General features: G+C 43.0%; 5 protein-coding genes across 7 annotated transcripts; 2 read left to right on the forward strand and 3 right to left on the reverse strand.

The window, feature by feature from the left end:
• Window positions 1–305: 305 nt before the first annotated feature.
• On the reverse strand, window positions 306–3,206 carry LOC140774114 (pectinesterase 31). Its single transcript, XM_073116975.1, has 6 exons — window positions 2,964–3,206; window positions 2,783–2,887; window positions 2,380–2,457; window positions 2,021–2,208; window positions 1,137–1,310; window positions 306–641 (listed from the first exon to the last, which is right to left on the reverse strand). Exons 1-6 carry the CDS (start codon window positions 3,204–3,206, stop codon window positions 479–481), a joined length of 951 nt encoding a protein of 316 aa, XP_072973076.1. The 3' UTR covers window positions 306–478.
• A 524-nt stretch (window positions 3,207–3,730) lies between these two features.
• LOC140774113 (pentatricopeptide repeat-containing protein At1g74630-like) lies at window positions 3,731–5,347 on the reverse strand. The gene has a single exon (XM_073116974.1). It carries the CDS (start codon window positions 5,290–5,292, stop codon window positions 3,733–3,735), a length of 1,560 nt encoding a protein of 519 aa, XP_072973075.1. The 5' UTR covers window positions 5,293–5,347; the 3' UTR covers window positions 3,731–3,732.
• Window positions 5,348–6,067: 720 nt separating this feature from the next.
• LOC140774561 (methyltransferase FGSG_00040) lies at window positions 6,068–7,847 on the forward strand. Its single transcript, XM_073117600.1, has one exon. The coding sequence runs from the start codon at window positions 6,199–6,201 to the stop codon at window positions 7,810–7,812; it is 1,614 nt and encodes a 537-aa protein (XP_072973701.1). The 5' UTR covers window positions 6,068–6,198; the 3' UTR covers window positions 7,813–7,847.
• A 126-nt stretch (window positions 7,848–7,973) lies between these two features.
• On the reverse strand, window positions 7,974–9,188 carry LOC140774564 (2-hydroxy-palmitic acid dioxygenase MPO1-like). The gene is made up of 4 exons (XM_073117605.1): window positions 8,815–9,188; window positions 8,547–8,609; window positions 8,359–8,430; window positions 7,974–8,269 (listed from the first exon to the last, which is right to left on the reverse strand). The coding sequence occupies exons 1-4, from the start codon at window positions 9,154–9,156 to the stop codon at window positions 8,153–8,155; spliced, it is 594 nt and encodes a 197-aa protein (XP_072973706.1). The 5' UTR covers window positions 9,157–9,188; the 3' UTR covers window positions 7,974–8,152.
• A 770-nt stretch (window positions 9,189–9,958) lies between these two features.
• LOC140774563 (uncharacterized) lies at window positions 9,959–13,074 on the forward strand. 3 transcript variants are annotated; one of them, XM_073117603.1, is made up of 4 exons: window positions 9,959–10,091; window positions 10,316–10,861; window positions 11,803–11,837; window positions 11,920–13,074. In XM_073117603.1, the coding sequence occupies exons 2-4, from the start codon at window positions 10,543–10,545 to the stop codon at window positions 12,865–12,867; spliced, it is 1,302 nt and encodes a 433-aa protein (XP_072973704.1). In that variant the 5' UTR covers window positions 9,959–10,091; window positions 10,316–10,542; the 3' UTR covers window positions 12,868–13,074. The 3 variants fall into 3 exon arrangements, with proteins under 3 accessions (XP_072973704.1, XP_072973703.1, XP_072973705.1); XM_073117602.1 differs by having other exon boundaries at window positions 9,965–10,091; window positions 10,343–10,861; XM_073117604.1 differs by having other exon boundaries at window positions 9,965–10,091; window positions 10,343–10,846.
• Window positions 13,075–13,119: the final 45 nt, after the last annotated feature.

Consider the following 13,119-nt stretch of genomic DNA (forward strand, 5'->3'; position numbering starts at 1 on the left):
TCTTTGGTCAGATTCATGTCTTGCTGATGGTGTAAATAAGGAACGCTATGACTAGGGTGAAGGTGGTGTGCAAGATCGCCATTCTTAGTTGATTTAGCAAGGTGCCAATTGTTCTTTTATGATCAAAGAATCATCTGCTGGGGCATTCTTAGTTGAATGCCTGATTGGCCTAATTAAGAGGATATGACCAAAAAAGGCATAAAAAGGTTTATCACTTAGTATCTATCACAAGGGGAACCCAGGTCAAAATGTATGATTATAAAGAATTTGACAGAGTTGCTGAAATATAGGGAAAGCGATGCCAGGAGTTCAACACGCAGACATTTCAAAAGATCTAATAAATGATCCTAAATATAACTCATGCGCATTTATCAGGTTTGGTACATTATAATGATAATTAGATCTTATACAAAGAAAAGATATGTTCTCTCCCTCTACTAATTGGTTATTGCCATCCAGAGTGCATGCAAAGAACTAATTATGCAGAGAGTGGTACTTTTATTGCCATCCTTTGTAGAAGCCAAGGCCTCTCAGGATCAGGATCAACAAAAGAGTGTGCAAGGAACTGTTCAACCTCCTCATCCAGCAATTCCCTAGACCAAGTGACTCGATTTGCAGGACAGCAACCCGGCCCTGAGCATCTGCAAGAAAGTAGTAAAAACTTGATTGAGAAGGCTCCAATCAACAACAAAATCAAACACACCTGGGGAGGCATTAACGAGAACAACAGCATTTTAGTATACTAGCTACAATCTGACCACCCTAGGTATTTGCATCAGAGACAAGGATGAGAGCAGCACCAAGTGCCTCTGGCAAGCAGCTGTTGGCGGATGCTTATAAGTGAAGCAATCAGTAAGTGCAACACCTTGCTAGATCTTTTCTTAAAACCAATCTGTAGTCTGTACTTGGGTGTACAAGCATTCTGATTTTAGCAATTTACTGGTACCGACTGATAATAGAACATGACAAACAATGACCTAAGCAGCTTAATAACTGTATATTAGGGTCCTCAATAATCTAGCTAGCAAGGTTCTTAATAGCCATAAATTAAAGGTCCTTGAGTAATCTAGCTAATATAAGTACATCAAACCATATTCACACTCAAGAAAGTAAAAAAAGGTAGAAAGAAAATATACCTATACTCATAAAAACAGGCACTTCGCTCGTTCTCACACTTGTCCCAGTTATGCCACCCAACTGGTTTAATGCAGGCATCCATCCATGTGAATGCAAAAATGACCCTTCCAAAGGGCCCCCATGGTCGTCCAAGATATGTGTATGAAGAGCCACCGTTCCCAGTAATAATACATCTGAATGATTGGTTTGTGAGTATGACATAAAAAAACAAACAGATAAAGAAATAGCAAGAAACAAGAGTTACAGAGTTAAACATGCACATATTTCTCATATATGCTTAGCTTATTGTACTTGCTAATGAAACTATCAACCAGAATTGTTACTATCAATGAGTGAAGTTCCTTCAATACGGCAGTATCTTCTAAATATAAGACTGTAGAAGGAAGACATCTAGATGTGTCAAGTGACATTTCATAAGCAGTATATTTTTGGACTGAAGATCATAGCTGCACCACCCCATGTCTGCTTGAAATATCATATTCGTTTACCATAATAATATAAAGTGATCAGCTGCTCAATTTTGGTCTTGCAACCCCCATGGAGGCCATTTAGTATGCATTTCCCGAGCCATGAAGATTTAAAATGATGTAACCACCAACAGCCAACAGCAATCAGTATATGTGCTCGGCATCTTTAAATGATCTAAACAGTAGTAAACCATTTTTTGGTAATTTTTCCATGTTGATAGGATATCTCAAAACAGATAAGGGAAGAACCTAACAAGACAATACTGATGCATTCTTATCTTTGTATCAGCAATTATGTAAAATATACTATATAAGCAACTATTATGTGGTAATAACCAAAGAAGATAATGATAACTTACTGAATTTAATGTGTGCCATACTAATAAAGATTAACAAGAGAAAGGACTCAAGCACACCTCAGGAAGACATAACCAGTTGATTCTTGAGAAGATTTCCGACTTTGAGCAGTTATGAATCCTGCAGATTTGCAGTGGATATGACAATGCTCTAAAAGGGCAGTAGAATTCCCAAAAATGAAGTCCACACTTCCTTCAATGTAACAGTCCCTCAGATATTGTTTTCCATGATGCAAATACAAGGTATCCTGCACAATCCATTAATAAACTATGTAACTAAATGCATTCTGCATTCAGAAAAAGTGAAAAACTAAGATGCATGTGAATGAGCCCACCAAAATCTAGACTGTAAAAAAATTAGGAAGCTCATTTCATTGAATTGGTAAAAATGCTACAGTGGAGAATGGAATGATCAGTACTTGCCACCCAAGGAACCTGCAGTTGTAAAACGCGCACCGATCAGCCGTCACCCTGATCGCTACAGCCTGACCAGAACCCTGAAATCAAGATTCACCTATTCATGGTTATAATTATATTCAAAGCAGCAGCAATAACGATCACCAAAAAAGAAGAGTTTGTTATATTTCTATTTCAAAAAAAAAAATCCTCCTTTTCCCGTACATTTGCACACAAAAAGAAAAAGAAGCAAATATCCCCAATATACTCTGGGTGCTATCTCGCCTTCGTAGAAAACCATAAGGAGGTGATGTCAACTGGTAAGTACGCAAATGGAAAATGGGGGTCTTTTCGCAATAAGGCAGTGATGAAGGTAGTAATATGCAAAAAGATAAACCCCCCGAAATAGAAAGGAATCTAATTAACCTGAGGAGCGGAGTTCTCGAAAGTGATGTTCTCCGCTATAAAATCCTCTCCCTCGATGATGGTGCTCCCGCATCCGAACGTCCCCGTTCCGATCACCCGAGACACCTGATACAAAGCGAGAAAACCGAGTTGGATTCGGATTCGGATTCGGATCAGAGTTTAGGGTTCAGGGATTCGTTACCTGGTGGTGGTTGATTCGGGTAGCGGTGTTGTCCCAGGAGAGGACGGTGGACTCTGGTCGGCCGGCGGCGAAAGTGATGAAGTTCTTGGTCTTGGGAATGTATACGGGTTCGCGGTAGAGGCCCGGAGAGATCTGGATCACGGTCCGGACCCGATTCCCCAAGGGGACCGAGTCGACCGCGTCCTGAACGCGAGTGAACTCGCCGCTCCCGTCGGCCGCCACCCGAAGGATTCGCTGCGACATCGTTCCTTCTCCGCCTTCGCTCGTATAATTACTAGGTCATGGTCATTTATAAACACCTACAAAGGTATCTCTTTTACATATATACTTTTTATCTTCTTTACTTATCCAACCCTTTATCCACTACTTTTACGGAGCGAATCTATGCGTAACCCTCTTTAATCCACAACCCTTTTAAAGGGAGAGAATCTATGCATATCATAACTGTTCACAATAGCAGTCACAATTGCTGCCCTTCTAAATATCAAGTATATGTAGGATTTTAGTTTATTTTTATTCATAACAAATCGGGACTTGCCTTGATCTCTTGCTCGTTGAGTAGTGTAGGAGATGCGTTGCTTTGGTGTCATGCCATCCAACTATTGGGCCTTCAAAGCTGCTGCATAGTCGGAGATATGAGCTGCAAGCTTCCTCGGCGTTGATGCAAAGTATAATTCACATGCCTTGCTACTAACTAGCAATGAACTGCAAAACTCTTGCTAATTCCTCATTCCAACTTGCTTCTTAACACCATCAGCATACGGTACGATCAACAAGGCATCGGAGAGCACTCAGCTAAGATTGCAGCACTGGTGCTGCTGCAACCTGGAGTCTTCTTGGCCCCTTTATCCTTCATGATCTCCCTGACCGCCGCAGCATCCACCGTTCGGCCCGCAGCTGTGTAGATGCTGCTTAACAGAATGTAATAACCACCTTCGTCTGGCTTCAACTCCATCAGCTTCTTCACAGCCTGTTCGGCCATATCCACGTCTCCGTGAATCCTGCATGCACCCAGCAGTGCTCCCCAAACTGCATCGTTGCTCGGAATTGGCATGTCTTGGATTAGTTGATATGCCTCCTCAAGCAATCCAACCCGGCCTAGCAAGTCAACCATGCATCCGTAGTGCTCTATTCCTACCTCAACACCGCTGTAATCCCCCCTTCGCATTTTCTCAAACACCTTTTGCCCCTCTTCCACTCGGCCCTGGTGGGCGCATGCGCTCAGCACCACGAGCAATGTTACTCCGTCTGGCCTCGCTCCGTCGGACCCTACCATCTGATTGAACAAACCGATTGCACTGTCTACATCCCCGTGTGTCGCATATGCCGAGATCATCGAGTTCCATGAGATGAGGCTCTTGGTTCCCATCCCATCAAACACCTGACGCGCCATTGTGAGGCACCCGCACTTGGCATACATGTCGAGTAATGCATTCTGGAGCGAGACCATCCATGCGAAACCCTGTTCATCGACGTAGCGATGGACGCGTGCACCGACCTCAAGGTCACCTAGGGCCGCGCAGGCAGCCACTACACCGACCATGGTGACCTCATCAGGCGGCATGGGCATCAAACGGAAAAGTTCCAGCGCATCAAGAGGACGGCGGGCACGCGAATACCCGGAAATCATGGCAGTCCACGACACCACATCCCTCTCCGGCATTTCATCAAACATCTTCCTCGCAGCATCAACATCCTTCCCCTTCAAGTAAGCAGTCAAAATTCCTGACCAGGACACGACGTCCGGAGCGGGAATTTCGTGGAACACCCTGTGGGCAGCTTCAGGGGATTGAAACGTAGCATAGAGATGGATAAGCGCGTTGTGGACGTGGAGATGTGAAGGCTTAGAGCCAAGGCACCCAAATTTGAGAGCTTGGGCATGAATATCTGACGGGTTAGAGAACGGAAAAGGATACCGGGATCGGGCTTTGAGGAGGAAGGTGAAGGAGTAAGGGTCGGGAGGAATAGCATTGGAACGCATTGAGTTGAATAAGGAGAAAGAGAGGGAAGGGTTCGGGCTCTTACCATAGCCGCGGATGAGGGTGTTGTAGAAGAAGGCGAGGTGCGGGTTGGAGGAGAGGTGGCGGGGGAGGTGATAGGAGAAGAGGGCGGCGGCAAGGCGAAGGTCGCCGGCGGGGGAGACGGCGGCGAAGCGGAGGAGCCTGGCGAGGAGGAGGTGGGAGGCGGAGGCTGGAAGGAGGTGGAGGCGGCGGAGGAGAAGGGCGTGGAGGAGCTTGAGGTGCGAGATAGTGGTGATGTGCTCGAAGGAGAGCAGTGTAGATGTCAAAGAGGCGGAGGTATTTGGTGAAGTTTGGAGTGTAGTCTTCATTCAACGCTGCTCTTTCGAATAGAGTTTAGATTTATTTTTAAACCAGTTTAGTGATTAGTATCCACTCACTTACTTAAACCCATTCTCCCAACCTAATTAACTAATTATTCTCTTTCTGCTCTCTATCTTCATCCATCCACTATAAACTATAAAACAGTATTTTGATCATTTGACATAAAAAAAAATCTCTTAAATTGCTACCTTTTCATATCATAGTAAGTATAATTATAATACCATTAAATCAGTTTATAATCAAACATTATATTATTTTATAAACTGATTTAAACCATCTTATTTAAGTTTAACAAAATGACACTACACAATTCTTTACCCATAGCAAGTAGGATATCTTACACATATTTTACAAGGATACAATAAAGACCCTCTGAACACCACTAAGCACAACATTTTCCTAAACAAAAAGGTCCAAATAACACTCTCACCATTAATCTACTTAACATACTTTCATCCTGGAGAAAATGCTAGAATCTTTATTATAAAAGAACATACTCTAGTTTTAATAAATTTTCTTTAAACAAAAATAAGGAACTTATATAAAGAAAAAGATTAAAAGACAGGGATCGAATAAGAATATACCAATAAATCAGATGTCGGGGGCAAAAATTTATCTAAGATGCTGAAATCCGAAATATTTAAGAAAGCTAACGTTATAAAACAAGGCAGGCGCTTTTAACCCCGACAATTAGCCGTTACCAGTGCGCGATGCCAATTCAAATCCGACCGTTACATCCGCGATTCAAAAAAACCCCGACTCAACTTCAACTCAAGTACTCAACCCAACAGTAGTACAACACAAACAAACACCCATCTCCTCTTCCTACGACGATCCTACCCCACTCCAAGCTCAGATCAAAGAATCCAACATCAAGTTCGAAGCTAAAAGAGATGAAGCCAAGCCTAGAAGAGGAGATCCAGCACCTGAGATCCAAAGCCACAGAGCTCCTCCTCAGAGAAGACTGGAAAGAATACATCAACCTCTACACCCATCTCATCTCCCTCTGCCTCCAACCATCCACTGGTCCAAGCGTCGCCGACGCCGCCAAGCTCCGGAAAACCCTATGCTTAGCCTTCTCGCATCGCGCGGAGGCCCGGTGGAGGCTGCGGGACCTCGCGGGCGCTCTCGAAGACTACGACAAAGCTCTCGAGATAGAGCCTACCCATGGCAAGACACTGATCTCCAAAGGCAAGACCTTGCTCGATCTCGACCGGTACTCGCAGGCGTCGGACTGCTTCAAGCTCGCTATGTGCTCTCTGGCGGGCAGCGATGCCGAGACCCCTCGTGGGCTCTTGGAGAAATGCCGAAGGCTTGAGACGCAATCCAGAACAGGGGTGGTAGATCTTTCAGAGTGGTTGATCAATGGGTTTAAAGGGAAATGCCCAGAGCTTGCCGAATATGTCGGCCCCGTCGAGATCCGGAGATCGGTAAACGGAGGAAGGGGGCTTTTCGCTACGAAGAGCGTCGAAGCCGGGACTGTTCTAGTGATCACTAAGGCAGTTGGGACGGGAAGAGGGATACTCCCAGAGCAAGGTGGTGATGAATGCAATGAGAGTGGAAGGATGGTGATGTGGAAGGACTTTGTAGACAAGATTCTTGATACTGTTGAGAATTGCAGCAGAAGTCTCTCTTTGGTCTACACATTGTCTACAGGAGAGGAGAAAGGAGAGCTTCCAATCCCAGACATGGGTCTCTTTAGGCCAGAATCAGAGGAAAGCTTCTCTCTAAAGAACAGAGAGGTGGATGTGGGTAGAATCTTGAAGGTGCTTGATGTAAATTGCCTCACAGAGGAGGCCTGCTCGGGTAAAGTGCTGGGCAGTACAAATAGCTACTGTGGAGTTGGGTTGTGGATATTACCTTCCTTTGTGAACCATTCATGTAATCCTAATGCCCGCCGCGTTCATGTCGGCGACAGGGTTGTTCTACATGCTTCTCGAGATATCAAGGCTGGAGAGGAGATCACATTTGCTTATTTTGACGTGCTTTCGCCGTTGAGCAAGCGAAGAGAGATGGCGAAGAGATGGGGATTCTGCTGCAGCTGTGAGAGGTGCAGATTTGAGGGAGAGGCTTCGTTTAGGCAAGAGGTGGCAAAGTTGGAGAGTGAATTAATAATGCATGAGTCTGATGTGGGAGGAGTTGTTGTAGAGTTAGAGCAGGGAATGAGGAGATGGGTGGTGAAGGAGAAGCAAAAAGGATTCCTGCGCGCGTCATTTTGGGCTGCTTATGATTGCGTTTTCGCGTCGGAGAGGTTGATGAGGAAGCGGGGGTGGAAGATACCGGCGGAAGCCGCGGTGGCCGAGAGCATAGTGGAGGCTGTGGGTGGGGATGAGAGGGTGTTGAAGGCGGTAGTGGGGAGATTGAAGAAAGGAGGAGGTGGTTGTAATGGCGGATTGGAGATGGAGAGAGCTATGAAACTAGGAAGAGGGACATATGGAAAAGTGATGAAGAGGCAGGCAATTAAGGTTCTCTTTGAGCAGCTTGCATTGGCTAGCAACGGCCACTAATTATTCATCTCATTTCTTTCAGTTTCTTCAGATCAATTGATTTCCTTCTCTCAAACCGGTTTAAGGATTCTTGACCAGCATCTCATTCTGGACCATTTGTTATACAAATAAAATGTGGGAATTTAGCAAATTTTTTGCATATCAAACCTTTGTATGTGCAATACGTCTATGCTTCATATTCCTTGTACCATTAGTTTATACATGTGTTCTTTTTTCTCCAAAAATATACTCTTGAAGAAATTAACATTAGAAGAACACCTTATCTTGTCCCATTATTTATACATGTGTTCTTTTTTCTCCAAAACACTACATTCGAACCAACCATGGGTGACGAAAATAGTTACAAGTCTTTCTTCTCCTTCTTTGCCTGCCATTCTGCGCGAGATGCTGCTATCTTTGCATGGATGTTAGCACGGAAACCAGGATATGGTTCATAACCACACAACCTCTGCAATAGCTACAAAGCAATAGAGAGGCAAAGTTGTTTAAGCTTCTATATTTATGGAAGGAATCCTGGCAAATTATGCACTGTTGACAATTATATACCTCTAGCAACACGAAGAATGGAGCCATCATTAACGCTTGCGGAAGATTGTCGAGAAGAGCTGGAGCTCGCTTCTGAAGACGACGAAAGACCAAGAGTTAATGAGAGCTGGATTGATAGAAGTAACTTGAGCTATGGAACTTATTAACAGAGGAAAAAAGAAGAAGAAGATGAGAGCTTCAGTGCTTACCTCATACAATGCATGGCCTAAGAATTGTCCACTCCAGCAAAACAACTGAGATGCCAAAACAACCTGCGATGGTTGCTGAATTTATTTCAAACACTAACATATATTGCCTTCTGGATTACTTTTGACATCTAACAAGGTATGAAAATTTAAGATGACAGAATTATTAACTCTATAAAGAGATGTTGGATGTATGAGAATCTCAATTCAAGAACTTACTCATAATAAAACCAAAAATAAAGGAAAAATTATATAGAAATGACGATCTAACCTTCCATGAGAGAGAGAGCCCAAGTCGAGCTGCAAGGCAATCACTAGAAACCCAGCATGCAATACACAAAACAGCAGCCAAGGAGCCAGCTTTCTGATCCATGAACACGTAGAACACTGCAAAGACCAACGCGAAGACGAATCCAAGGTTCAATACCACTCCATCTCCATTGCAGACCCCAAAGGGGAGGCAAACAATGGAAGGGGTGAAGTGGAAGAGGATGAGAGAAGTATAAAAGATGGGCCAAACGAAGAGCATGTGGATTGCAACATTCACTGGGTTGCTGTGATATGCACCATAGAAGGCGAAGTGCCTCTCCAGATCAAACAACCCCTTCCCCATTGTGTCTCTCTCCGTGTGTGTGTGGAAGGGAAGATAGAGAATGGATGAAATAAGCCTTCTTTTGTTGTTCGAAGTAATGCGAAGCCATGCTTGTTTCTGTGGGTCTGCAGATGGTTTTAGACTTCTTCGCAGACGTTTGTGTAGTAGTATGTCCACGGTTTTGGTTTAGCTAATGGCAGATTAAGACCTCTTGCACTATAGATTCTATCAATGAAGAAGAAGCTGAGAAATTTGGCTATTATTAAAATAAATAAATAAAAAAGCATACAATGACCGAGTTTTAAACGATTAAATAAGACGATTTAGGGTGAAAATTGTAGCTCAACTATCTGATTTATATATTGGATAGGATTTAACTCTTCTATAATTATCATACGAGAAGTCTTGCTTCCTTCTGTTAGGCTAATCACATATTACTAAAGTATGATGACACAATAGAGATTATAAATTTAGGGTTAATATTTTATCTTTTTGTATGATATGAATTTATTATGCCTTTTTTTTTTCTAAAAGGATTTATTTAATTATCTAATTATATATATATAAAGAAGTGGTAGCACTTTTGTTATCTAATAATTGTCCGGCGATTTATTATTATCAGTTGAGAATGTCAGAAGCACGACAAATAGGCCTGACACGTTTCAAATTCTTTGAATCACGAGATGACTGGTACGTCAAGATTCGTGCCGACGTATATCACTAGGCCTACAGTTATTACTCCGCTGGCCCGAGGAGGAATTCCTCAAAAATATCGGGGTAAAATCGGAAGAAGACTCTTCCATTCACAGCAAAAGGCAACACACTCTCTCTCTCTCTCTCTCTCTCTCTCTCTCTCTCTCTAGAGTAGAGGAATATAAAATTAGGGTTCTTGCTCACCATCTAAATGCGCGCTTCTCCGCTTTCCCCTGACTCTATTTGTCTCTGCCGACGCCCTCGTAAGCTTTCTATTTCAATCTCTCTCGCTTGTTTACTTCAATTATTTCGGTAGATTGTCTCATGGCTCCGTAGATTTCGAAGCTTTTCCTCACTTCAAAGCTACACCAAAAAGTCCCCGTCTCCCTCCCCACACACACAGACACACACACATTTGTCCTGCCTGCAAACAGTATAGTAGTCTCTATTCTAGCTGTATCTGATTTAGGTTTGTGCAACTCTACAGTTATTGCAAACTGAAATCTTCCTATAGGTTCCTTCGTGATACTTGCGGTTGGTTGGAGAAAAGAAGTTCTCTTTGGGCTCATGCTATATAGTCTGGAAATTGGTGGGCTTTATAGCTTTGGAAAAATTCAATCTTTGGGGCGCTTCTAAGGAATAGCTGCGACGGGGTCTCTTTGTTGCGTGGCCGCGAGGCCACATGGGGCTAGCACGGCAAGTAGAGAGTGGTCTATGGGTCGGAACGATCCATTCTGGCGGACAAACACGAGCTTCTCACCTCCGCTGTCAAGGAGATGGGACTACCGGTTCCATTCGGAAGGGTTGTCTTATGGGTCGCAAGGAGATGGTGGAGTTGCAAATTATGGGTCGTCGCTGTCTTCAAATAGTAAAGGGAGTAGAAGCTGGGAACGGGGTGATCACCCTCCTAACAATACGTATTCTGCTTCAGAAGGACCCATTTCATATTTTAGCAGCCCTGATGGTAGCTTCCAAGAGCAGCAGCTGACACCACCTCCGGTGCAAGGGGTTAATATTGGTGAGTTTGTTAGAGGTATGCTGCTACAGCTTCCCTTATTTTGTTCCGTTCATTTGGTTTAGATTGTAGCTTGATATTATGAATGATAGCTGCAATTACATTCACATTCTAGTTTGAGGTAAGGACATTTAATTCATGATCTTCTGCTTGGTGGCGTGCTATTAGAATGGTGTTTCAGGCCTGGCCATTTTCTTATTGATGTTTGGCAACATAACACGGTACATTTGATAATCATCTTTGCTTCATTTGCCTTATTGATTCTTTAGCCTAGAGTTTTCATGACCAAATATGAGGACTTGAAATCCTATAAATCATATTTTGTTCTTTGTTCTTAAGGTGGACTACATATTGGAATCTGCTCATGTAGATATGTTATGTGATTATGCAATCCTACCCGTGTATTAATGTTTTGCAGGTTATGTGAATTCTCAAAAATAATAACCTGGAGAAATATAGTCACTAATATAGATTTCTTTTTCTGGTTATTAATAATAATTGAAGCAAGAATATGAAAGAGAACTTCTTGATAATTAACTAAAGGAGTATTAAACAGATTATACCTTTGATATTTACTCAAGGAGTCAAGTTTTACTTGTCACCAAGATTCACCCCACTTTTTGTACCATTGTGGTTGCACTTGTCAGAAGTTTCTATCTTATTATCTTCAATCAGATACTTGTTTGATTGTAACTCTAGAATTTCTTCTAATTCTTGCACCATAGTATTTTCATTGTACTTCCAAGCTATTGTTTTTTATGAAGAGTGTGCCACAAATAAAGCAATTTTGCTGTGAGTAGCTTCTATTTATTCTTGTTTTTTTCATTTCCTTCTGTAATATTGTTGTAGTATATGGACATGCAAATTGGCACTTATCCTATACTTTACAATATTAAATATGCCTATGCATGTCTTTCCATCTGCTAGCTGAAGAAGTTTTGCTTTTCTTTTCACACCAGCATCTGAACCTCCAGTTTTCTCATTGTTTATGGAGGTAAGTCAACTTTATTTTAACCATGGATTTAAGCCAGCTTTTAGTAAGATTCTATGTGCATGACATTTGCTTCTCTCTGTAGGGAACTTCAAGACTGCCATATCATGGTGGTTCCACTTCCTCTCATTCGGATGGTAGTGAAGGTGAGCTCATGTCCAAAAATCATGCATGTGCGCACCACAACTTTCCGAGCCGCCGTCCTTTCATCTCCAAGCCAATTCATCCTCTCTCACTTCCTGAGCACTCTTTTGAAGGGGAAGGTTGTAGTTCCGTTGGCACCACAAGCTCCAGTAATACTTTACATTCTGATTCTTGGTCCTTTCGAGCACTAAAGGGGCTACAGTCTCCTGGTCCCCTGGGGTCTGCTGGTCACACTCGAGGAGAATCAATGCAATGGAGTAGTGCTAGTAGTGTTGATTTTGCTGATGTCTCTGATTTATTTGAATCTGAATCCTACAGTTTGTCAGCTAATAATATGTATGAAAGCACAAAATGTGGACTTTGTGAGAGGCTTTTATCACAGAGATCACCATGGGGTTCTCGTCGAATTGTTCGCAGTGGAGATATGCCAATAGCAGGTGTTCTGTCATGCTGCCATGTCTATCATGCTGAATGCTTAGACCGGACCACACCTAAAACACAGAGACATGATCCACCTTGTCCGCTATGTGAGAAGTCGCTGGAGAATTTTACAGAGCAATGGGCAGTTTGCAGGTTAAAAAGTGGACTCCCAAGGTTGAGATCTCTTGGGGAGGAAGCTCCTTCAAGAGCATGGAGCTGTGCTCAAGTGGGTGACTGTGTTGAAAGAGCCCTACATGTACCGAAAGCAAGCAGCGCACTGTTGCTGAGTCGGAATCGACTCAAGAGACACTTGTCATTGAAGGGAAACACAGGTAAGGATCACCGGGTGGAAAATCTGAAGAGAAGTGGGTTCCATTCATCACACCTGTTTCACGGACGAGTATCTGGGGAGCATGGGGCTGTTGGGTGCTCAGAAAAGGCGTCTTGTTCCACATTAAAAGGATTGTGACAACTTTCACTTGGCGAGTAAAATACAAGATTGCATTTCGGTCCTTGGTGTAGGGGATGTGAGGATCTTAACTCCCTCTTGGTAGCTGTGATTGCCTCTGGATCAGAGCTATAATTGGCTAATCTATATATTGGGTTTCTTTGTATGAAGAATTTGATTCACGAGGGAGTAGGTGCTATTTATTACGAATCATCTGCTTGTTTTGCATATAGTTGTTCGTCACTACTCCATGTTTAATGAAATCTAACCTAC

The sequence above is a fragment of the Typha angustifolia genome, chromosome 13 (genome assembly GCF_048772165.1).
Source record: "Typha angustifolia cultivar Huaian chromosome 13, ASM4877216v1, whole genome shotgun sequence".
Lineage (NCBI taxonomy): Eukaryota > Viridiplantae > Streptophyta > Magnoliopsida > Poales > Typhaceae > Typha > Typha angustifolia.